General features: G+C 44.1%; 1 protein-coding gene across 2 annotated transcripts in view; it reads left to right on the top strand.

The window, feature by feature from the left end:
* LOC133162687 (plexin-A2-like) overlaps window positions 1–26,415 on the top strand; it is a 64,744-nt gene that overhangs the window by 13,718 nt on the left and 24,611 nt on the right. Inside the window, exons 2-8 of one of the 2 annotated variants that reach the window (XM_061292058.1) lie at window positions 2,637–3,951; window positions 6,718–6,900; window positions 14,955–15,089; window positions 20,375–20,475; window positions 22,229–22,352; window positions 22,501–22,654; window positions 24,003–24,099. In XM_061292058.1, the coding sequence (XP_061148042.1) occupies window positions 2,728–3,951; window positions 6,718–6,900; window positions 14,955–15,089; window positions 20,375–20,475; window positions 22,229–22,352; window positions 22,501–22,654; window positions 24,003–24,099 (2,018 nt within the window). In that variant the 5' untranslated portion in view covers window positions 2,637–2,727. Of the gene's footprint in view, window positions 1–2,444; window positions 3,952–6,717; window positions 6,901–14,954; window positions 15,090–20,374; window positions 20,476–22,228; window positions 22,353–22,500; window positions 22,655–24,002; window positions 24,100–26,415 lie in introns of those variants that run through there. The other variant, XM_061292059.1, reaches the window with a different exon arrangement.

The raw sequence follows: 26,415 nt of genomic DNA on the forward strand, positions 1-26,415 counted from the left end.
AGAAAAAACACTTATTCAAACGCTGTTTTCGCCAGAGCTCAGACTAGAATGAATCTGATTGAATGACTCTGAAGAGAACAGAAATAGTTGGGCACTGACGCGCCACGAGGAGCTACACAGAAGAATCGTCAAATTGACCCAAGTTAGTAGATCGGTGCAAGACTACTTTGTCACATGAAAGTCTTGACCACATTCAAATTTCCTGCACACAAGCACCTCTCATAAAAAGAAAAATCTGGTGACGGTTTAAGGAATGCTGCTTTACTTATATCACCCCAACTCTACAAAGACTTTATAGTCATGCCTGCTAATCCACAGGCCACGCTGAGGACAAAACACCACAGCTTCCTTGAGAAAGTCAAAGAAGAACGTTCAAATCTTCACAATGACACTATTCAAATCAAAGTGTGGCAATTTGAACAAAGAGCCCCTTAGGAAGAGAAAAGTGAAATGATTTACCGTATTTTCCGGACTATAAGGTGCACCTAAAAACCTAAAACTTTCTCAAAAGCCGACAGTGCGCCTTATAGTCCGGTGCGCCTTATATATGGACCAAATTCCTAAATTGAAACTGGCCCGAAGCATTGTGTCATGAAATCAATCATAAGTGGCCCGCTGAAGACTATGAATCATGAATCAAAAAGACTATGGATCATTATTTTGTGATTACAAAGTAATTTGTTACGTCTGAAGTTGAAATAAAAAAGATAAAATGGAGAATGATTTGATTTGGATTTAAAATCTGACATGAGGCATTAAGGGTGCGCCTTATAGTCCGGTGCGCCTTATATAAGGACAAAGTTTTAAAATGAGCCATTCCTTGAAGGTGCGCCTTATAGTCCGGTGCGCCTTACAGTCCGGAAAATACGGTAGTTTTCAAAGTCAGATTTCTTTCTAATCATCATTCAAATATGTTGCAGGAATGAGCCAGTCAGGTATCTTCCACAAAAAAGACACACTAAGTGTAATGTTAGAAAACGAATCTTAGTCGGCCTTCAGTGGACAATTATTGGCAGAGCCACTGGCAGCGAACCTGCCAAAAAACCAGCGACGCGGCTACGGACTTTAAAGCGACCGCGGGGCAACCGTGGCGGTGACAGATGGACGGGAGGTGCCGTAGTGCTTCAGCGGGGAGCCAGCCAGCTCAGTGTCAGTCCATCCGCTAAGTTCCTGATTCGCGCTCAACCCGACGGGACGTCCCGTTTTACGGCCAACACATCACGGAGTGACCTCGTCTTACACCCTCCCGTTTTCCTGACATCACTTAGCCTCTACTTAACCAAGAAGTATCCTAAAAAGAAAGATATTCAGAAGAATCACCTCACGGAGGATTATTTAAGTAACGTAGAGTCATCACAGTTTCCATCACAGTTCTGAGGTTCTAATCTCTCCATTCTATAACGGTTGGGTTAAAAGTGACACAAGTTGGCTAAAATAGCAAACCCATCTGGGTTATTTATATCCAGGCACACTGGGATGAGGATTTGACCCTGCACATTAGGTCAAGATTTTGGTCACGATTCAAGCTCTGAAGAAATGGGCTACGACAACTAGCTGCTTGAGGCCTTGAAAGAAAAAGGACCCCATTGTTTTGTTTTGGGTCAGCAAAATCACGACTCTTCACCAGTTTTTTCTTCCAGCAATGGCTTGGTGAGAATGAAACAAAGTGGGGAAAAAAATGGGGATCGTCGCCTTTAGGCGCCCGTTGATGCATGACGACGCCCCGACAGATTTAGGGCGATGGCACGTTTGCTAATTTATGGTCTATCCTCCGAGTAGGCCCCTTTTATCACCGCTCTTTAATGGACTTTGGTATGGCAGCTGTGAATGCAAAGCTACTTTATCCGCAATGCCCGTCTTGGGCGTCACTTCACATTCATCTTTGTTTGGAGGTGAAAACCTGTTTGAAAGTAAATTAATTCATCTCACAGCAGACACAAGTAAGCGCGTGATAAGAAAATGTGAACACATCATTCACTGCCACGTGTCCGACTCATCCCAGCTCATCCCGCCTTTGAGGGGCATTGTTTGCCAGCCCCCCCCAGGAGATAGCTATAAAAAATATGCTAATGAAATTAAAAAGGGAAGTGCTCGGGTTGATGCTGCCTGCTTTGGAATCTCTAATGACTCCCTGCCATCCCTGGAAAGAGGCTGATTAGTTTGGGGAATGTTGACTGCATTGGAGAGTGATTAATTCCTCCTGGATTCAGCCGTTTGAGTGAACATGACAGGGTGCCCGGGATAGAAGAGGCAGCCCCAAACACGGACACGTGATGAATACATTTGGGTCGCTTTAATAAGCGACCAAAAGAGTCGGCAGGCGCAGCGACATTGTGCGACTGCTTTGTTGGAGTAATAGGCAGGGGTGAGTTCTCCTGAAAGGGGTGGCACATTTTTAATAAGCTCCTCAGTTGACGGTGGGGGGAACATGAATCTCTCGCTTGTAAATACGATGAGACGCTTCGAACAAATGAGTGCTTGTTTCTTTGGTGCATCATGAGTCTGATGAAGCACAAGCAGATGGGAAAACAAGCAACTGCAGAAAACAAGCAACTGCTGATGATAACCAAAGAACATTTCGGACGAGAAGGAACATATTTAGAGTTGATCAAAACGTCTCGCTTCTTCTCTTTCAGAGGAATGTGAAATCACCTGGACAAGTACGACGGGCTTCTCGGGCTTTCACCTGACACGCAGACCTCTGAGGTTGGTCGGAGCCCCGAGGGGATGGGAACGTGCGTGCATAAAAGATGGACTTATGGCCGCTTGACTAAACTTCACGGCCCTCTGAAGGTCATGTCACGCTTCGGGACACTCGGGCTACTGACGCTCATCCTCATGAGTCAAAGGATAACTGCCGGACAGACGGTGAACATCTTCCCGTCGGAGCGGCGAGAGTGGCCGTTGAACCACCTCTCCGTGCATCAGTCCACGGGGTCCCTCTACGTCGGCGCCGTCAATCGGATTTACAAGCTGTCAGCCAACCTCACGCTCCTAGTATCCCACGCCACGGGGCCCGAGTACGACAACAAAGCCTGCTACCCTCCTCTGATTGTGCAGCCCTGCTCGGAGACCCTCGCCTCGACGGACAACGTCAACAAGCTGCTGCTCATCGATTACTCCCACAACCGCCTCCTGGCGTGCGGGAGCCTCTACCAGGGCGTCTGCAAGCTCTTGAGACTTGATGACTTGTTCATCCTCGGCGAGCCAACTCATAAGAAGGAACACTACCTGTCCAGCGACACGCAGTCGGGGACCATGTACGGGGTGGTGGTTCCCTCCCTGGTTCAGGATGCCACGCTCTACATCGGTACAGCAGTTGGAGGGAAGCAGGACTACTTCCCGACTATCTCCAGCCGCAAGCTGCCTCACGACCCGGAATCGTCCGCCATGCTCGACTACGAGCTTCACACCGACTTTGTCTCGTCGCTCATCAAAATCCCCTCAGACACCTTGGCTCTCGTCCCGCATTTCGACATCTACTACATCTACGGCTTTGAGAGTGGTCATTTTGTCTACTTCATGACCGTCCAGCCGGAGACACCGGAGAACGGAATGCCGTCCGGGGGTTCGCCCGACGACCTCTTCTACACCTCACGCATCATCCGCCTCTGCAAAGGCGACAAGAAGTTCCACTCTTACGTGTCGCTTCCGGTGGGTTGCCTCCACCGGGGTGAGGAGTACCGTCTGCTGCAAGCGGCCTATCTGTCCAAGGCTGGCAGGATCTTGGCCCAGACACTTAACATCGGTGCTCAGGATGACGTGCTCTTTGCCGTCTTTTCCAAGGGACAGAAGCAGTATCACGATCCGTCCGATCACTCCGCGCTGTGCGTTTTCACCATCCAGGACATTAACACACGCATCACGGAGAGGTTGCGGTCGTGCTACCAGGGAGAAGGACACCTGGAGCTGCACTGGCTGCTGGGAAAGGACGTCCAGTGCACTAAGGCGGTAGGTGAACTGATCCAATTTTCTTATAGATTTACTTACAATCTTTTCATCACAGTGTATCGAGGCACATACACAATGCTCCAGAGACAAAAGCATTGAGAAGCCTACCATCAATTGATCCATAATCGGTGTGATATCTTTAATATCACAAGAGGCAAACAACAGAGGACTGCAAACTAACATGGTGGAAAGCAGTATAGACAGAAATATACTCTTTGATTAGTCATGTTTACAAATCCAAGCAGAGTCCGATTCTGGATTCCAAGAGTGCAGGGAGCTTGGAAGAGATTCAACCCACGGAGCTAATCACACTTGGCAGGAAGCTTTGATTTCATTCAGGGGTTTGGCCACCGACGCCCACCTTCCTCTAATCCCCTTCCACTCCCCTCATCCTCGTCGCTCCACTCGTGTCCCTGTCAGTAGCGCTCAAAACCTCTCGAGGATTCTTCATCTTGAGAAAAAAGTGCTTTTCTCGCACATGTCCGTGACTACGCCTTCATAAAAGCCACAATTATGCATAATGAGGCTTTCACAGGAACCACAGGATGAAAACAATCATATCCATTACTGCGTCGCTTTCCAGCGTGCACTTTGATTCTACTATGCTATCAAACAAATAGGTTGTTATTCAAGTCAAAGCGGCTGAGGCGGGCTGTAAATACATAATAGCGCAATAATTAATCTTGCTGTGCCCGTTAACCTAAGGAACGAAATAAAACACAATGGCTCGGTGCTGACAACTTATCATCACATCACACGCTTCTCGGTAAAAGAGCGGCAATCAAGTCTAATTGCATGCTTTGTTAAATGTTTTTTTTAGAAGCTGATATCAGATATTTTTTTCATAGCGAAGATTAGAGTCTGAAATGCTTCTTTGTTCTACTTTAAAGAAAAACAACCAAGGTACCGTATTTTACGGGCTATAAGGCGCACCTTCAATGAATGGCCCATTTTAAAACTGTGTCCTTATATGAGGCGCACCGGACTATAAGGCGCACCATTAATGCATCATGTCACATTTTTAATCCAAATCAAATTATTCTCCATTTTACCTTTTTTATTTCAACTTCAGATGCAACAAATCACAAAATAATGAGCCATAGTCTTTTAGATTCATGATTCATAGTCTTCAGCGGGCCACTTATGATTGAGTTTGTGACATAATGCTTCGGGCCAGTTTAAATTTAGGAATTTGGTCCATATATAAGGCGCACCGGACTATAAGGCGCACTGTCGGCTTTTGAGAAAATTTTAGGTTTTTGAAAAGACAGATATCAAACTACAGACGGCATGCACACCCACAAGTGTGTATTGACCAATAGTGCAAAGTTTGGGGAAAAAAAAAAACGTGAAATGTCATGTATTCCTGAAGACACTATGGTTACCAAGTAAATCACAGTAAGTTATAATAATAATCGCACCTTATTGAATGTTCTTATACAGTAAATTTCAGGCACGTTCATCCCTACCCCAAGCAGCAGCTCGTGCTTTGAATGAGTCTGACTCACCGGACTCATTACGCATAACGATAGGAGTGGGGGTGTGTTGGTGGTGGTAAGGAGGGAGGCAGAAATGCCAAAGCAGAATTAGTGAATACATCACAGTGCAAATTTAATCATGTCTGATGTGTTGTTCTTCTAGAATAACTTGACGGAAAGTGCTCTTATTTTTTGCATAATGTGTAACAGATGGAGGCTTGCATTCAGCACAAATGCCCACGCTGCTTTTAAAATTGATGTAAATAGAGGGCATCATTCAGATGGAATTGGAAGAGGCAGTTTGTGTGCACATAATGTCATTGGACAAATAGAAAAGGAATCAATCCACTTTCTCTGTCCTCAGCGATGAATGTTTTTACCAGAGGATTCAATATGAATTTTCAACTGCTGATGTTCACTGTGTAAGAAAATTCAGTTCACCCAAAATATGCATCATTTTTCAGATTGGATATTTTTGACAGTACAGAACAATCGTCTAGCTTTGACTTCGGAAGGCTTGCTTAGCTCAATGCTAACAGACAATGCAAAACGCCAATGACATGCTCATGTTTAGCAACGATAGATATGATGGAGCAATTCATTTAGGCACTTTATCTAATACTCACAAGAATATATTCTTTATCCTCCTTTGCTTAATACTACAGGATTTTATTGAAAAGGGAAAGATCATTTAATATGAGCGTCGTCAGGGAATGAATTGAACCGGTTTCTCGGCACCGGTGTAGTTGTAAACGTCTCAACAACAAGGGGCAGTGAGAGCAAATGAGCAAATACAGCCAACAGCTACTTAAAGTTTTGAGGTGCATGGAAAGCGGAAGAAAAAACACGCGGCACTCTGATGATATCAAGCATCAAGACATCTCTGGCACGGCTTTTTTTTGTCTGATGTGGCATCAAGTGTTCGACAATCACAGAGAACAGGTGCAAAATGTGCACCGCTTTGCCATCATGGCGAATTTGCCAGCGCTCACAGTCGATAAGCACGGCCGAAGAGAAAGCGTTTGAAGTTTCTGTTTTTAAACACGGGGAAGAAAAAAAACAAAACAAGCGCTTAACACGGAGGAGTTGGTTTTTTATTCACACACGTCACCGCTGATTTTCTTCCCTTTTCCCAGCTCACATTTATTCTCTTCTTCTCACACACATCTGTCAACCCCAATCCGTTGTTCTTTCACTCTCCCGCCATCTTCTTTTATCTTCCTCTCACACGAAAATGTGGCCATTTGAATTATTTCACAGCCATTCTTTTTTTTCCCTCTGCACACAGCCTGTCCCCATTGACGACCACTTCTGCGGCCTGGACATCAATCAACCTCTGGGGGGCTCTCAGCTGGTAGCGGGCCGCACAGTTTACTTGGAGAGTCGCGAAAGGCTGACCTCGGTCATCTCTTACACCTATAATGGACACAGTGTGGTCTTCCTGGGCACCAAGAATGGGCGCCTCAAGAAGGTGAGGCCAACGCTATCAGACGGGCTATCATCAATGCACTGTTTCTGATATTTCCCGGGCTTGTATAATTGAATTATTTGGCATCGTATTCCATTGCTCACTGTTTTGCTTGTGTAACAAAAGTTTCCCGTCTAAGAAGATGACTAACATTTCTAAAAAAAATTTTTTTTTAAATCACCCTTGAGCTTCAGCAGCAATATAATACGTTTTGGGTCTCAGAACAAGTAACACAAACCATCGTTAATTCGTTAACACCATCATTTCCACAATTAATGATCATAATATACCGGAATTTTCTGACTATAAATCGCACCGGAGTATAAGTCGCACCAGCCATAAAATGCCCAAAAAAGTGAAAAAAAACATATATATGTATATTAGTCGCTCCTGAGTATAAGTCATCCCCCCCCCCACCCAAACTATGAAAAAAACCCCACGATTTATAGTCCGAAAATTACGGTAATAAGTTTGAATACATCACAGGGATTGAAGTGTGACATTGTGCCACAGCTCATTTGCGTGCAGTCAGCAGTCACTGAGGGCGTGTTTGGAAATTCACCCTGATGCCTGTGGACTCTGAGGAAGTCTGCTCAGAGAAGCAGAGTGTGCTACACTCCCATTCATTTCCCAACGCAGCCGGCAAACCGTGATCCCAGTCAGAGTGCCCGGTGCGTGTACCAGCAGTTTTTGGTGCATTATGATTACATTCCGAAAGCTCAGAGTGAACCAGTGTACGCACAGAGTGCATTTTCAAATGCACCAGCAACTTGACATCTTGTTTTTAGTCTGTGTAATTTGGAGTCTGGATGCAGAAGCTCCAGAAAGAGGCTGAAAATGAAGAAGTCTTCAAACACTACCAAAAAAATAATAATAAGAATGCTAGAATTTTTTTTTTGCCTGTCACTTTTTGAAAACTACCACCAGTGGTCAGGAAACAGATGCAATGCCCTAGGGCCCAAGCAGTGGTCGGTTGTCAGGGCAACCAAATCCATACTCTCCATTTGCATGACAAAGAACCCTGCAAAAGAGAATGTGTTCAACCAGAATGTGACGAGAGGATGTTAAGTGTGTTGTGATGATCTATCCTTTGTGTATTTGGACAGAAGAATGTCAGGGACCTTGAACTAAGACATGTGGAAACTGTTTCAAATTGTGAAAAACAATGTCCTCATATTAACAGTGGTGGCAGTTTGAGATGATTATTTCCTGAAGTAAAAAAAAAAAAAAAAAAAGGAATCTATGACAAATACACAAGTCAATTCAATTGTCATAATAATCAAAGGGAAAACTGGAATGTATGCCTCCCAACCACTGGAAGTTTTCCCTTAAAGCAGCAGACATATTATGACCCCTTTCTCAGAAGAAGCCCATTAAGCCCATTGTCCATCACATGTCATTTGAAAACCCACTGATATTCCAATTCTATTCCCGCGGGCCTGTGCTTTCATCCGAGTGGATAGGCTGGCTGGCACCTCGCGGGCTCAGTTGACTGAAGAAATGTGGTAGAGGACTGTTGTGACATTAGCCCGGGGAAGATGGGGGGGCGGGCTGTAGGGGGGTTCGGTCTTTTTGGAAGCAGCAGTCTGTCTGATATGCAACACACGCAGACTGGGTGATGGAAAAAGACAAGCGGGACTGGGGTGACAGAAAAGTAGAATAGACTGACCAAAAATGACATGTAAGGATGGTGGGGGATAAAAATAAGTGATCCTATTTTTAAATAGAATATATGTACATCGTTAAAAATATAGCAAGATGAGTGACCACTAAACAAACTAAACTTGGGTAAATTCAGAACACTATTTTTCCCAGTAAACACACAACAGCACACAATGACAACATAAAAAAGTTTCAGGGGATTATTTTTGTTGTTGCAAAGTCCACACGGGAAAGCTGGAATCGAACCCTGCACCGGCGAACTGTGAGGTGGACGTGCGAACCAGTTCCCCACCGTGCCGTCCTAATATGTCCCCTAATAAGATTTTATTGTTAAAACACCCAGAATAAGAGCCGGAATCTCATTATGGACTTGAAGCCTCAAGGCACTCGAAATGTTCACTCAGCTCTATTCTATTTCTTTGTCTTTCAAAGCTGCCTCTGTGAGAGTATTTCATTTTTAGTGCTCTGCGTGTGAGTCTATCCAGGCCAACGTGTCTTATTACACCAGCCAAATGTACAGCCACGATTCAGACTCCCAGGAGCCTTCGAGGAGCAAAGGGGGAGGGGGTGCAGGGGTCACCTCTCCGGTCTCAATCCGTCGGGCCCAAATGGACAAGCGGGATGGAAATGGGCCATGACAATAAAAAACATCGCCACTGCGGCAGGGTCACCGCAAAGGTCAAGCCTGTCACGGGGAGGGTGTCGCCGAGTTGAAAGGTCACGGGGGCTAAGCGTCAGCGGCTCCGTGAAAAGCGTATGGATGTATCCATCATCGTCTCGCCAGCGGGTCACTACGGTTGCGCGTAAAACAGGACGTTTCCGTCATCGGGTCGGGCCGGCTTTGCTGGTGTTGCATTCGCCGGCTCGGTAATATGAGCCGAGAAGGGATGTGAATGGAGTTTCAAAAGGATATAGGACATTTTTCTACTATGCAGCAAGCATAGTGTAATAATAAAAAAAAACACGGTCTGCATCGAAACAGTATGAGAATGACGAAGGTATATTTTGAAAGATCGTACAAAATATTATTCCCAGTGTTAGAGTTTGGTTATCCATTTCTAACAAGTCGAGGGATTCCAGTTTGACATGTTAACAAATTCTCATGAGATCCATCGGGAATGTGCCAAAGATGACTTCACTGATATATTTAAAGATTAATGATGATTTGGAACAGCTGGAAGAGCCGCTGAACACATCGAAGGGAAAATTGCGCGGCTTCCTGGGGGAAGTGGCAGTTTCCTTTGCTAAATCGATGCTGAGTGACGAACAGCACATTTCTCCGTTTTCCCAATGCAACTTGAAACCAAAAATCGCCGAGCCATCACTTGTGGCATTTCAGCACCCAGGGGCGATACTTGTGGAGGCATATCCCTTTTTAATTCAGCATAAAAAAAAACAACTTTGCAGCTTTTGCAATTTGAAAATGACATTCTACTACATTGAGTTGAATTGATTTGTTCAGCCCCACTGCTGACTCACGGGCACCTCACTCCAAAACCTGAGTAAAGCAATCTTCGAGAACAAATTAAACTCTTAAGTCAAGGTACGACTTGATATGCGCTCCGTATAAACTCTGGTAATGTAAAGGATATTTTCATGGATGTTTGGCTACATCCCCCATCCTAAGAAAAATGAAAAGAACACAATCAGGGACTCTGAAGGCAAACGCAGCAGAATAGCTCTTCTTTCGACTTAACCTGTGGCAGCCCCGGCACATAACGGCCGTTGAGCGGAATTGATTTTCTGAGGGGAAAACGTGGTGTCGCAGCACAATGAAGCCTGATGGGACCTCAGCGGTATGCGCAGCGCTACCTCGCTAACATGTAGCCAGCGTACTAATGTGGCCCCTTCCCGCCCCTCGCCAACGTTTCCGGTTGCTACAAGCGCAGCATATTTTAGAATCGTTCAAGTTTAATGCGGCCGCGGCATTGAACTTTTGGGAAGCTGTCCTTACCATTGCAGTTCCTGTCTTAGGAATAGAAAGTGCTTGATGCAATACAAATGGACCAGTCAATAGTCTTCATTAGGAGGATTAAATCCAAGTGACAAATTACAGACAAAGATAGGCACCCTAAAATACAGCAAGGACGAATGGGAAAATGACGAAATGCCTTATTGATATGACGGTTGCCAAGGTGAGCCGGGACGTCGGGCAAAATCGGCAGGATTGAACATAACGAGGAGAAAAAGTGGATCGTCTTCAGACGACCCCGTGGAGCCGAAATGCAGGCCGCTAATAAAGGAGGCCATTTTTCAAAATACAGGACAGTGTCCATCTCCCTGCTCTCTCCGTCCTTTCATCCAAGCTCGCCATCTCCCGTCCGCAGTCCCGCTAATGGGAGGACCGTGGCCGCATCGCAATCGAGCGAAAAATAAGTAGCGTGTATTGTTCTGCTGCCGTCGTAGGTGGGCCTTGGGAACTTGGCAAACAATGGCACTCGTTGGAGGTTGGAGGAGGACAGGAAACAGGCTACAGGAAAAACATGTCCTCCAGGAAGCATAGCATCCAGCCAGCCACACAAGTTGGAGAAGAAATTACATGATGATGACTTGGCAACTAGCTGAGGTCAAGACGAACTGACTGAAAAATGACTTCCCATCCAGTTAAGCTCAAAGAACAAAAGTTTGAGTACTTTTCTTCTCTTTCATTAAAGTCAGCACAGCTGGGATTTTTTCTTTTTTTTACTCAATTGACGTCTGGGTTATTTTACGAATGGGTTAGGATGTTAAAAATGTTGTCGTTTTCAATAAGTGGAGCCGGCGGCGTGGCCCTGTGACTGCGTTTCACGGGGCGGGTCAGTGACTAGCGGTGTCATGTAACACGTCTTCACCTCATTGACCTCGGGTTCGTCTTTCTTCATTAGCACGACTAGATCCTCATTAGCATGTGTGCGGCCCTGATGGATATGTGGGCTAATCAATGTGCGCTCTCCTCATCCACGATTAGACCATATGCATGGCCACTCAACCTTAAAGACGGCCAGTTGTCTGGACCTTATGGTGCCGCACGCCCGTGTCATCGGGCTTGAGCCTGGGGGGGGACTGGGACTGCTCTTTGGAAAGATTCATGTTCTTATCAACCCAGCAACTATAGATGAATCATGCATATACAATTTATATCAATAATAATAACAATTATATGAAGAAAAAAAAAGCAATGAGCACAGAACTCATCCAAGGCCCAAAAAATCCGATGTGGCTCTGATGGCCCCAGGCATCCTGCACCTTCTAAAATCAGATGGGAGAAATAATCCAGCAATGCAAATATCTCCAGAGATAATAATAATAATGAATGCAAAGCATGTACTTTGTAGGATATAGAGTCAGTGAACAAAAGAGAGAATTGTAAACTACCTCCAGCGCTTATGACAACATGTAATTTAGCGTTCAGGGACGCAAATCGTTCAGCAATATCCAGCGGGATTGATGGCAGGAGTTTTCGGGGACAACTTGCCCGTTTCATCCTTTCAGCCTTGGCAGGCGACGATGTGTTCGCTGCTTCCCGTGTGAAGTCAAACGGCAATCAGGGAGCCTTAGCTCATCCAAAAAGCCGCTGCCAAAAAAGTTGTAACGTGAACCGCAAAATGCTTGGCACATCATTCTAGCTTGTCGGAAAACTGCATTTATCCATGTACAGTATGACCTAATAGACAAAACATCTCCTGTAATATAGTCTGTGTTGTTCACACAAGCGGGAAATGTGAGGTTGTATCGTGGATCTAGTTGAACCTAGTTACTGAAAAACTATGGATGGTTTTTGAACTCTTGGACGCCCTATGATGTGACAAGATGCCGTCAAAGCTTGGTTATTAGGAAAGCAGTAATTGGTGTCATTGAAGTACCGTATTTTCCGGGCTATAAGGCGCACCGGACTATAAGGGGCACCTTCATTGAATGGCCCATTTTAAAACGTTGTCCTTATATAAGGCGCACCGGACTATAAGGCGCACCATTAATGCATCATGTCAGATTTTTAATCCAAATCAAATGATTCTCCATTTTATCTTTTTTATTTCAACTTCAGACGCAACAAATGACTTTATAATCACATTAATTGGATTCATGATTCATAGTATTCAGCGGGCCACTTATGATTGATTTCATGACACAATTGTTCGGGCCAGTTTAAATTTAGGAATTTGGTCCATATATAAGGCGCACCGTCGGCTTTTGAGAACATTTTAGGTTTTTAGGTGCGCCTTATAGTCCGGAAAATACGGTACGTTGAAGTGAAACATTGTGTATTTTTACCATGGGTTGTTAGCAGAGGTCATGAAAGGTCTTCGTGGTGTGTGCATGTATTTCCGTCTCTGATTTTCAGTGCATCCATTTGCGTGGAAAGATTTGGACGTTTTGGAGAGAAACTATCGGAGGACGAGCAAATACCGTAATTTTCGGACTATAAGTCGCACCGGAGTATAAGTCGCACCAGCCATAAAATGCCCATTGTGAAAAAAAAACCCATATATATGTATATAAGTCGCTCCTGAGTATAAGTCGCCCCCCCACCCAAACTATGAAAAAAAAACGCGACTTATAGTCCGAAAATTACGGTATACCCTCTAAAGTCTGAACAGACAGACAGACAGACAGACAGACAGAAGAGTGCCTTGTTAATGAGACAGATTGGCATTGATTGGTCACACAGAGAGCTTCAGGCCTCCTGGGTCACCACCACCATCCATATGTCTGGTTTGTCAGCTGTGTTTTGCGCTCACACAATGAGCAGTCACACAAAGACGTTTTCTGCAGCCTTTGCCAGATCAACTTAAATCAGAGCTGCTTCGGCTTATTTACGCCCATCCCGAAGAACATTCTTAGCCGCAAATTAATCTCGTAATGAATCCCAGGTGTAGACGATAGATTAGGTCGCTCCCATGAAGGTTGGCAGTTACGACAGAGTTCAGGTGACATTTTAGAAGTCTGGAAAGTGTTTTCTTTGGCCCACGGAGAGAACCTTACGATGAGGCTTGTTTGCTTAAGGCTCAGGTTGCGGATCTGTTTGTGGAAGCCGTGCTAATCGGGCTGTGTATATCTATTGCAGGTTCTGCAGTGGAATGCGCTTCACGGGAAGGAAGTGGCGCTTGTTATCGGCTTAGACATTATTCATGGGTTAAATATATAGAGTCCCGTCGGCTGTGAGGTCCTGGGAGGAGAGGATAAGACGAGAAGCTCCGTTCAGGTTTCGCGGCATTAGCGGCGAGTCCGGTTGGTTCTGGCTGTCCCACAAAGGTTTATTGAGGGGTGAACATAATGTTGCTATTTTGTGGGAAACATTCATTTCTCAGGCATCAGCTTCTGATGTATGGAGCTGGCAAAGCTGGAAGATAGTACGCTATGATAGATTGATGAAGTTTTGCAAGCCCAGGAGATCCAATGATGGAATCAGCCGGTATTGATCGACTGTCCCCATTCAGAGAATACCGCTGCGGCGCGCTACCCTTGGCGAACATTCAAAGCCTTGATTCGGGTTGGCGCCGACACTCCGGTCCGGGGGCATGCTGGGAGGAGTGACATAATCACGATGCAGATGCCATGCAACACCAAGCACAGTTGTCAGGCTTTTTGTATTTCTAATTAAAGTGCCCAAGGAATTAACGCATCTTCACTATAATTGCATCAAATGGTCGAAGATACAGCCCGCCATGAATTTAAATAAGCCTTTAACTCCAGATTGCATTGATAATGACTTTCTTTGTTACATCCATTAAGATTCATTCCAGTGGTGGGAAGTAAAGTACAAATAGTTACCGTACTAATTCCTACTAATGCTATGAGGATGTATTAGTGGACATGGCATGGGTAATTTCCACATCTGTGAAGGCACCATTCTCTCTGCAACAAGTCACAAATCACGGCAATATTTATCTCAACTTGACAAGAAAGAATTTACTGTAATCAAAATTGCAGGATTGGCCATTTTATCTGCAATCTGAAATCTTTTACAAGCATTTCAAGCTCCGCATGTAGCGTTCTTTTGACAGCCGTGCCCCAATCAATAAGCTACTTACTACCCAGACAGGCGCTTTTCATTTGTGTTCGTGCAATTACATGTCGTGTTTGTTGGACAAGACGGAGAAGCCTTCACTGGCGGGCATCTCTTACACCCCCCCCCCCCCCCAAATCACACTCAAGCACAAACATGTCTTCAAATCCTACTTTGGAAACCGTACCACTTGTTTCGAACACTAGTTTGAAAACTTAACCCTGTCCTTGATTTCAATCTTGAATTTGAAACCCTAAGCGTGATCAGGTGTGAAAGTAACATTTTGGATTAATTGAAATCGAGCATATGTTCAAAAGCATCTAATCGGATCAGGTCGTCATTACACGTGCTTATCAGCTTTTCAACGTCTCCGAATTGGCGGGTGACAAACGTTGTGTTTCTCCGCCAGATCCGAGTGGACAGTCCGCTGGACGCAGGAGTGTTGTACGAGACACTAACCGTGACAAAGGACAACGACCCTGTCCTCCGTGACATGGCCTTCTCTCTGGACAAGACCTCGCTCTACATCATGTCCAACAATCAGGTGAGGCAAAAAACAGATGGAAACCATTTGGACTGAAACTCAAGTCCTTGGCAAACACGCTGCAACATGTGCGCAAAAGTGTCTATGTGAGATTTGTGGGACTGAATCGAAAAGGAGTCAAATTTCATCCCAAAATACAGCAATCCACCCCAGAGGAACTGACTTAAATATGCCATAATAACTACTTCTAGTCTTTTCCACAGGAACTGATAGACACAAAGCAGTGGCGAGTATCTATGTTTGCAAAAACATTTACCGTATTTTCCGGACTATAAGGCGCACCGGACTATAAGGCGCACCTTCAATGAGTGGCCCATTTTAAAAACTTTGTCCTTATATAAGGCGCACTGGACTATAAGGCGCACCCTTAATGCATCATGTCAGATTTTTAATCCAAATCAAATCATTCTCCATTTTATCTTTTTTATTTCAACTTCAGACGCAACAAATGACTTTATAATCACAAAATAATGATCCGTAGTCTTTTGGATTCATGATTCATAGTCTTCAGCGGGCCACTTATGATTGATTTCATGACACAATGCTTCGGGCCAGTTTAAATTGAGGAATTTGGTCCATTTATAAGGCGCACTGGACTATAAGGCGCACTGTCGGCTTTTCAGAAAATTTGAGGTTTTTAGGTGCGCCTTATAGTCCGGAAAATACGGTACTGTTTCATTCAGGTCTTTTCACACTACACTTAGTGCACAGTGCACGAAACTGAACAGGAAGTCGTCTGTTTCAAAGCCTTTCATTTCCCAAAAATCTTTGCAAACAATTTGGGGAGGACGTGTTCATCTACCGTGATAAATACGGTGCTTTAATATGCCCAGAAAGTCCATTTTCACATTATCCAATACGGACGGAGCTTTCTGAAAAAACAGTGATCATTACAAATGAACAGACGTCCGGGCATCGGCATACAAAGAGCTCAGAAAATAGGAATTTATTTCAAATCCTACCAGCTGTGGGACAGATCAACAAACAGGACACGTTGCAGAAGGAATTGTTAAAGATGCAAGCTGTGTGTAGCGGGATGGGCCGCTGTTCTAATTACTTATCCATGCGCATCGACTTAGAGTGCTTGCATCTTTTGTACGCAGCACACACACGAACGCACGCACGCACGCTCACTCAGCCAATAGTAAACCACTATAGTCTTTTTCTGTGCCTCTTGTAACACCCTTTGACTTTCCCTGGCTTGGCCCGCGTTTGTTGTTGTTGTAGTGGTCGGACATTGTATATTCTCTGCACTGGCTGGAGATAAGAGCGAGCGAGCGGCGGTAATCACTTTCCCACTGCCATCAAGTGATTATTTGGCGGATGAATGGAAACGTGAAATGGGATTAGGTTCCGTTGCAGCCGTGAAAAGCTTCGTGAGCCCTCGCAGAACTGTAGAAGGGCCTTCTCAAAGTTTTTTTTTTGGTTAAGAGGAGATATTTGTTCAAGCAAGCCCAACAACAATCAAACATGACTGTAGTGCACCCTGAAATACCGTGGGAAGAATTGATTTTTTCAACACTTCACCTTTTATGACTTGGTTCAAAGAAAAGAACTTCGCCAAACTCCAAATAATTGAATTCAATATTCATCTGCTATCTGACATGCACAGCTGCCACTATCATCATGGATGCGGACAGAGAGGATTTGTTTACAAAAGCGCAGCTGGTGTCTTTGTCAACAAAGTCATTTTTCCAACTGCTCTAGTTAAGCATGGGCTGGTTCCGAACTGGTTTCATGAGATGCTGCTATTGGAGCTTTTGCACGGAGCGTGAGGTTGCAGATGCCAACGGAATTGTGTCCGGCTGTGTCTTCGACAACAAATCGAGGCGGCTCTTCCTTCACTGCGATAGACTGGAGCGACATCACTTATTGATGAGCATCGGTCGTTCAAGGAGAGATGCAACCTTCCTTGGAGCCACGCAGCACTAACAAAGATGCAGAACAATCCAGAAGTCCTCCACCACAACTGCACACTTTATTTAAAAGTTCTGTTTAAAACCTAAACCTGACATCAAACCCTAATTTGGAACCCTGATTGCCACCCATCCATTTTCTGAAGCTCCTAGCTACCTACTCCTAGCACTGGCTTGAAACCATCTAACACTGGTTTTAAAACCTGGTTTGAAACCCTATCCCATCTTATCCCTCCAGACTCTCCCGCCGGTTGCTTACAGAATTCCCGGGGAGAGCGCCTCACTCCTTGATTCCCCACCACCCCGGAATTTCCAGCAGAGATGAGAGCTTTTTGGATCCCTGTGAGCCAAACAATGCAGACGTGGAATGAGGAGGGAAGCGCGAGTAGATTTGGTTGAGCTCAGCCGACCCTCGTAGAATAACAATGAGCTCGCCCGTCTCCTGCCGAAGGTTGGCGTGATGATGAAAAGCGTGAGAGTCGAACACGTTCGGTGCGTGAGGGTCGACGGCCGCAAAACAAAATACATCATCCTGAGATGATTCTTGATATCCTCACAGCGGTTCAGCTTATCACCACGAGCTTCCAGTTTGATCACATTGGAAGAAAAAAAGAGCGCAAAATAACCACGCCAGCGTTGTATGACATGACGGCTGCCTCTTTAAATATCACAGATGGCAGGAAGAAGCACCGTAGGGGTTTTCCAGGGCAATCTCTCAGAGTACGCTTGGCAAAATGGCAATGCCAAAGTGGCATCCATCTTCCCGTGCCCTCTCCTGTCCAACAAAAGACTTGAGTCATCCATACCTGATTCCTTCCACACCTTAGGGTTGAATTAAAAAAAAATGGCGGCGGGGGCAGATTGGTATGGAATTGTTATCGAAAAGAACACGCCTTAGAAATATCTGATCAGATCTTGATGGAGACATCACTAGTCTCATTTATTTGCAAGTTGTTGCTATTTGCGTCAGGCTTTTGTCCCTAAGGGTTCACTGGATCATGTTTTATACGAGGACGTATTGATATGAAACCCAAGACAGTAACAATAAACTCAAGTTAGAACGAAAAATCGGTGTCACAAGACGCCAGTTCTCAACTGCACGGCATCACGTCAAATGATCCAGGCAGTGGGAAAATTTTTTCACCACGACCGATGATCACGTTATTACAGGAACACGAGACCCTTTCATCCTTTCAGACTCTCAATGTGGGCTTTAAATCCACCCTGAAATATACCCAGATGGTATCAGAGAAGAAAGGGCGACTGTGTGATACCAAGTATGACCCGGTATGACACACTGCTGGTTAAATCACTTTGGGCAAATTGATTGTGCTTAAAAATAAAGCTAGGAAATGTATCACGTTTTCAAACAACGGAATACTTTGACCGGAAACTGCCGATGGACGCTGCGACAGTTGTGCTCCTCTGCATACAAAGCCAGCTCGGCACCCGTTTATTTTATTTGACTTTCTTATTATTCCTGTGCGATGCAAGCAATTTCCTGATGTAAGCAATCACAAATGAAGAGTGCATTAGAGTGTCTCCGGTACGCTAATAGCATAAGTAGGCGCTTTCTCAGGTCCGCATTGGCAAAATGGATTAGCTCCTGCATCCCTCACACACCCACACACACACAACGTTCTCAATTTTTCAGCAGTTCACAACCCATTTGGTTCATTCCATTAACAAAATGAGTTTGCATCGTCGGGGGAGTCCAGGGATTCAAAATTACAATCTGACGCAGTTGTTGTGGTTTAAGTTGGTAAAAAAATGGACAAAATCAACCCGTGAATCATCGTGCACCACCCATAGAAGGCACAGCGGCAAGAATCCTTGTACATTTTGGTTCATGGATCTAATGATTGCCATCATGATCGATAAGACCTATTCAACATAGCTAATGTGTGTCCCCTAAATGCCTTAGGAATTAAAAAGTTGCCGGTTTTGATTATAGGGGTTCCATACTTTTTTAGAGAAACAGGATGAACAGCATTCTAAGTATGCACAATATAATTTTAAAAATAATTGTGTTGACCCCTAAACCACAAAATCCCAAAGGGCCCTTGACCCCAGTTTCAGTACCACTTATAAAAAAACATTCATGTAGGTCTGATTAGAATCGATTTACTTCCAAGAGGCGCAGTGACACGGCGGAATCAAAACGTCAGCCGAGGCCGTGGTTTCATTTCGAAAAAGATCCGGAAAGAATAGCGGCTCAGCATAGGGATGAGCTGATACCAATCTCCTAATCTGTCAAGTGAATTTTTATGGTGCACATGGTGGTTTTGCTTCATAACAATTTTTATTCTCCCCATTTCCTCTCTGACAATTGAGACCAAACACATGATGTTGCTAGGGAGGCTACAGCACATCGTACGCGGCAGTATAAAAATTCAACCATGAAAGCGCCATCTGCCGTCTATTAAATATGCTTACGATTCCAACGCTTCCGGGAGGTCAAAATGAGCTTTTCCAGGAAACACAAAACGCATTTTCTCTTTTGTTCCCCTCATTGAATGACTGCTGTGGGATTCCAAAGCAAGCCCACCTTGAAAAGCTGCCTTTTTACAGCGACTCATTGGCAAGGCCGTGTCGAGTCAAGAAAGAGCTCCCCTGCCTGGGTTTAGAAAAAATATTGTGGGTTTAAGTTACCGTGCTGGCTGTATTTGTTGTTGTTTCCATGGTTACAGTACACGATAAAAGACAGCCTTGACTCGCCATCGTACATGCAAGCCTGAAGCGGCCTCCTGTGTCTTTTATCCTTAATTCCATCGTCTTGTTCTGCAAAGGATTTTTGCCAGGTTTATTTTTGCTTTTTTACAGTGCCTGAGTATAAGGCCAAACTATGGAAAAAAAACGCGACTTATAGTCCGAAAATTACGGTAGGCAAAACTGACTTGTGTCATTTATTTGCATTTTAGCTATTTGCAGACAACTCAGGAAACACATTATAATAAAAATGAAGTGAAAAATAAAGTTACGAGAAAACAGCAGGAAGGGCAGACATTAAATTTCATACATTCATTCATCTTCTGAATGGCTTAGCCTCACGAGGGTGGCGCTTTTTGGGCGGTCGCCAGGGTACGCTCTCAACTGGTTGCCGGCACAGATAGATAAACAAAAACAAGTAGTGATTGTTTTGCCAATGTCTTAGCTCAGCAGTTATTTTGATATGTGGAAAAGTACCGAAAAATTAATTCATCATCGCACCCATGAATTAATCTTCAACTCATCTGATATTTTTTTATGAGTGTTTTTTCTTTGATTTTGTCAAATCCACAACCACGTTGACCTCTTCAGAATAGAGCCGAGGGCAAAGAAACCTTATTTGACATGTTTTGATTTTTTCTGCCAACTTTCTAATCTTAGGTATCCCAGGTCCCCGTAGAGGCCTGCGAGCAGTACACAACGTGTGCAGAATGCCTGAGCTCCGGGGACCCTCACTGCGGTTGGTGTGTCCTACACAACACGTGAGTCGGCATGCACACAAACACACACAGCCTTTCCAAGGGATTCAAAGCATAACATTGCGATTTAACCAGCTTCCAGTGGAATATTACAAATAAGAGGAAGCGTGTGATTTGCGCTATTTAAGGCGAGACAATTCTTATTTTCAGCAGCAGTCAAAGACAATGGCGAGATTTGTCTCCCATGACCATAGAACCCAATGATTGATTGGTTGGGAAATACTGTGCTATCACGGGTCCTAGACCATGTCTTTGTCCTAGACCACAGACGTTAAATTAGTCTACGGCCTGGACCTAGCCCAAACACTTAGACTGTGTGACAAACGTGTTTAAAAAGCTGCTCAGCTAAGACATTGCTCTGGTCTGAGACCTTCGACCTATGTCGAGGTGAGACCTTAGTACTACTCTCCAAAATGATTGTCTGGAACAACTGGTGTTGGTGCAGTGGGCAGGAGGGAGGGGTGGTTAGGGATTAGCCGGGCCATCGCGACGGGACCTCAGCATACCCGCGGGAACATTTTGGATCCGACAGAGCTAGCTTATCTCTCTCATCTTAATTACGTGACCCCCCAGGTTAGGTTGCATAATACCTCGATATGGAGCGTGGGGGATTGAGGAGATTAAAAGCCTGTGTTTTGCAAGACGGCCTGCAATGTTTGAAGCTGACCTGAGCCGGCCGGGGGGGGATTTAGCACCGTTTCATGGGGATGCGCGCGATTCTGTGACTTCTATCTCGATGAGAATCGGCGTCACTTAAATTGCAGCTTTCAGAGTTGTCGCATCACCACTGACCTTAGAGGAGAGAAAAAATGTTTTGTTTTAATTTAAATGAACTCGTTTATTCCCCCCCCCCCCCCCTGTTGCCTCCTGCCATGTCTAATTATATGAATTAATGCTGTCCACTTATCACTAAATTGCTTTCTCAAGTGAGTTGTGATCCATCACTCGGCAGAACAAGGCCACTTTAACTTTCTGACAAAGGAATCCACTTTTTCCCATCTCTCTGGTCTCTTAGCAATTCTCACATAGCCACTTTTGCACTACATTCTAACAGTTACATATGAGTATATAATAAAAAAATAAAATTGACTTTTTCTGGAGGACTCTCACTCTGAGCCTCTGTCTATAAATGAATGAACATCTACTTGAGGGCATGCTTGCCAAGGACAATGGAACAAATGGACCTCATCAGACAAAACCCGATGAATCGAACGGCAGCATCAAAAGACTGTTTTGTCGGCCGCACTTGAGCTGATGAACGGTCACAAGCCCTGCTCCTCACAGCCTCCCTGGAGAGGTCCGGAGCTATCCACGCCGTTCCATTCCAACCTTCGATGTAATTACAGCGGAATCGTACGAGCTTCTTGAGCACCCTTGGCACCACCAGAGAGCTTGAAAACGTTAAAGTTGTGACCGTGTACGGTCCCAACAAATTACTCTCAGTGCGCTGATACGATGGAGCAGTGCAGCTCAGAGACTCTTGTTCTTTTTTCTTAAATGATGTTCTTTTGCTTCAGTCCAACCGACCTCTTAATGTCTGAAGCTGCCTGAAGGTTCAAAACAGCTTACTTACACAAATAATGCATCTTGCTTTTTCCACTGGGGAACAACATCTACGTGTATATGGATAAAACTTCCATCGGCGAATGGTTGCTGGTCCTCGAAAAAAACTCATGAACTCGAACATCACGAAAAAAAAGAAGATGACTGATCTAGATGATGTATCAAACCATTTGCATTCTTTTGTTTTGTACAGGTGCTCAAGAAGGGATCGCTGTCTGAGGGCAGACGAGGCCTACCGCTTCAACACCGACATTGAGCGCTGCGTGAAAGTCATCGCTCACCCGGACAGCATCGCTGTATCGGCCCACAGCGTCCCAGTAAATCTGCTTCTCATCCTCTCTTCTCCAGACTACCGAATTCCGCTCGCAATCATCTCCCAGCTTTGTTGCTTCACATGCAATCTGGTTTGATGTACCGCGAGATGAGTTTCTTGACTAATTGTGGCGCGTCGTTCTTTTCCCCCAGCTGCTGCTGGAGGTGAACCACGTTCCCGACCTTTCGGCAGGAATCACCTGTTCCTTTGGGCAACAGGCCGAGGTGGAGGGTCACGTCAACGGGAACAGGGTCATGTGTCTGTCCCCAGATGGGAAGGAGGTCCCGATGATACCAGAAGGACAAGGTGCATTTGAATAACGTATTTGTTTTTCACGACTGTGTCAAATGCAGAGGAACATAGGAGATGTTAGATTCTTCCAAACCTTGAAAAAATGTTGAACAGAACAATCAGGGTGGGGCAAACTGCTGGAGATTCCGAGATTCCTCCAGAGCAAGATGTCTGTCCGGAATGCAAATAAATATTTTTTATGTGAAGCCACCGCTGGCTTATCTAACATAACCTCATAATTCACCAAAGAGCAGAAAGGCTCATCATAGACATATTTTTGGAAATAGATGAGTGACAAAGATTTTTAAAAAAGATTTCACACTTGATGGGTAGGAACAATAAAAAAAAATGGATTATGTCCCATTTAAAAGATGCTACTCTGCAATCACAGTGCAGCAACATCAACACTTCATTGCCTTCACTTTTCACTCCTTGGTGATGTTGCAGCTTTTGAAGAAGCTTAACCACGACTGAGTGTGTGTGTGTGTGTGTGTGTGTATGGCAGGTAATTACAAGTAAGAGCAAACTTTAATGGACTGTAAAAATGCTCACTGCAGTTCTCTTGGGAGTGAGTCCACGCGTGTGCATGTGTGTGTGTTTGTGAGTATAGAGCTGATAAGCTGAAGTTAAAGTCTTGCTGAATCCACACTTCTACGTTGGGACACGATACCCAACTGTGATATTAATACTAGAGACATAAACAAAAGATGGAGATTATTTTTTTGGGGTTTTGTTTAATATGCAAATAGTGTGCCCTCCGAGTGCGGTAATCCTCTCAAGTTTTCACCTTAGAGCAATACGCTCTTGCAGAAAAGCAGACGGCAGGTAGGAAGAGATAAGTCAAAGACGTTTTTGTTTGTTTAGCCTTTTTATCTGGCCTCACTTTCTTTGACGGTATTTTATTATATTTTTGGCTGGATTGACACTGCCTAGAGTTCATCTAGGATTTGAAGCCATGGTTGTTTTTAGATTAACGCAACATGACAAAAGGAATTTGTGATAAGTGAATGTGAATACCCGGGGGATTCTTGTATTTTAATGAGGTTAAGATCTCAATGCCGAGGAGTAGCCAAGCTGTACTTTTATACTGCTCTGGCATAATCTGAATTTCATTTGTACCGTAATCTTCGGACTATAAGTCACACCGGAGTATAAGTCCCACCAGCCATAAAATGCCCAAAAAAGTGAAAATAAAACATATATATGTATATAAGTCGCTCCTGAGTATAAGTCGCCCCCACCCACCCAAACTATGAAAAAAAACGCAATTTATAGTCCGAAAATTACGGTATTTGGATTACAAACCGATAACATATCTCAGTCATGTCACTTGAGAGCAAAAAATGTCTTGCTGCTTTGCTAGACTGGGCCGGCGTGGAGTTAAGGTTGAACTCCAAGGAGACGGGTCAAATGGTCGCCAGCACGGAGGTGAAGTTCTACAATTGCAGCACGCATCACATGTGAGTCCACACACCTGCGTTTGCTCAGTTGGATGGGGAGAGGAGACAAGCTCATTTAGGCCACTGATGCACTGATTCTATCTTAAGATGAGACTCTTAGATAAACTCTTGAGCTAAATCAATCTGTCAGCTTCCATTTTAGTCAACATGATGCATTTGTCACAGCCTGCTTGTTTGGGATTTGAACCGTCTAACAGATTTAAATAGAAACAAATAGATAATGTCGTTGGTGATGAACAAATAAGCACAATGGTTTCAGTTTGCGAAATTGAAAAATAATTAGATTAAATGCCATTTTCTCATTTTTTTTGGTACCCCAGCTTATCCCCTTGGCGCTTGGCTTTTGATAATTGTGTTTGTTGTAAGATAAGAGATAGTGTTAGCTATGCTTGGTTGCCTGGAGGGGAGATGAAACAATGCAGTGATAAGAAAAAAAAAAAGATTTTTCCTTCAAATGTTCACATTTTAAAATGCTATTAGACAATAGACACAGGGAATGTCTTGGCTTGGAGCCATTATGCTAACCGGACTGTCTTCAGCATGATACCGCACTCCTTATCAACGAACAGATGTTCATATATTAACCTGAAGTCAGATTGGTCGACAGCATTAAATAAATAATCATTGTTAGTATGAAGGTCATTTTAAGTTTGAGGAAAAATAATAATACTTGGCATTACTTTTGTCTATTTCTCCTTTTTATCGTATCACTTTCAAAATATATTTGACTTTGCAAATGGTATAGATTTAGTGAAATGGCCAAAATGCTTCAAAGTCAGTTTTATTGTGATATTACAAAGTTTCTCAGTCAGTCAGGCAGACAGATATTTCCTTGGCAAATGGCTTTTTGAGTTTGCTGTTATCAGTAGAAAATGGATGGATGGATTATGGCAATACATAATGTATAACATTGGGTCTCTGGTAGGATTATTTTTTTTTTTTTAGTCTTGGGCAAAAAAGTCAAAAAAGATCATAGGCCGCTCTGAAATTCTCAGAGCATATAATGTGACACTTCCAGATGAACTGATACATTTACAAGTCCTTTTTCCAAAAGCTTCATTATAACGACGCCGCATTAAAATATTTCATTGCACTTCCTCTTCTTGGATATAGTTTCAACTCCTTTGCTGATTATTCACTAAAACTCAGGCGGCCTCACAATAACACTATAAATCTACAATAACAATGGAACATAATGGAATTTCCATTCATTTCAAGATACGAGATGTTCTGAGTTACGGACCGAATTAAACTCAAGGCGTGTCCTTTTAGGATTTAAGTCAACAGCCGGGCGCACACAATTTACACAACTTTCCCTGCTCTGTAAATTACCCTGAGCCGGGAGCTCGTAATCTCTGGATTCGTGAATACACAATAACGTTCCTCATTTTGATTGACGAGCGTGTTGGTGGTGAAATTAGCCCGCAGTGGCGGAGAGCACACCGCCGATGCTAAAGGGCTCTTTGACTGCGACATAAATACGTGAGTATACCCAATTAAGTCATTAGAGAGAGCAATGGGGGAGCTCATCATACATACAAGACCCTTCATTAGCATGCCACTGACCCTAGCGAACTCGCCGTGATGAATATTTCACATCCAACAGCGCTCCAGACCCGCAGCATTAATAATCCCGCCGCCGCAGCACCCTGGCACTGGCGGCCTATTAATACCTCACCTCCACACGCATTCAGAAAGAAGTCTCTCACCTCTTGCCACACGTATTCTGTCTGTGCTCAGCATATTTCATATTCTCCCATTTCCATACCGCCGGCAGCTAATGACGATACAATAAATAGACAGCAGCTATTGAATGCGTTTGTGTGGCTTGGAGCTGCAGCATTGCATTGTGGTTTTATAGACCTCCAACCCCCAGCGGTTTTATTATATTTCAAGGTCGAATTCAGCAAAGTGGGAGTCAAACACCAAATGGATGTCTCTTAAAAGCGAAGCGTATGGACTGATAATGACGACCGCGCGTGTTGTCGATGTTGTTTACGATAACGTGAAGGTTTACAAGAATCGGGAGGCGAACCATCAAGGTCAGAGTGAAAATAGTCTTCGACCATGTTGCTGTCATGGTTATGGCAATGCGGTCAGAGCTAAGACAAAAGTAATAACTGTGCTGCACAAAACATCATAGATGATGCAAGAAATGAACAAATGTTTATGATGCACGGAGATTAAAAAACATTTATATCGGTTTAATTTGTCAACAGTCTGGATTATGCTGTGCTGAGCACACCAATGACATTTGAAATTTCCCAGAAGGGGCTGCTTAAATGTCATTGGAAGTTGTTCTTGCAATACACAATT

This window comes from Syngnathus typhle, linkage group LG11 (assembly GCF_033458585.1).
Source record: "Syngnathus typhle isolate RoL2023-S1 ecotype Sweden linkage group LG11, RoL_Styp_1.0, whole genome shotgun sequence".
Classification (NCBI taxonomy): Eukaryota; Metazoa; Chordata; class Actinopteri; order Syngnathiformes; family Syngnathidae; genus Syngnathus; species Syngnathus typhle.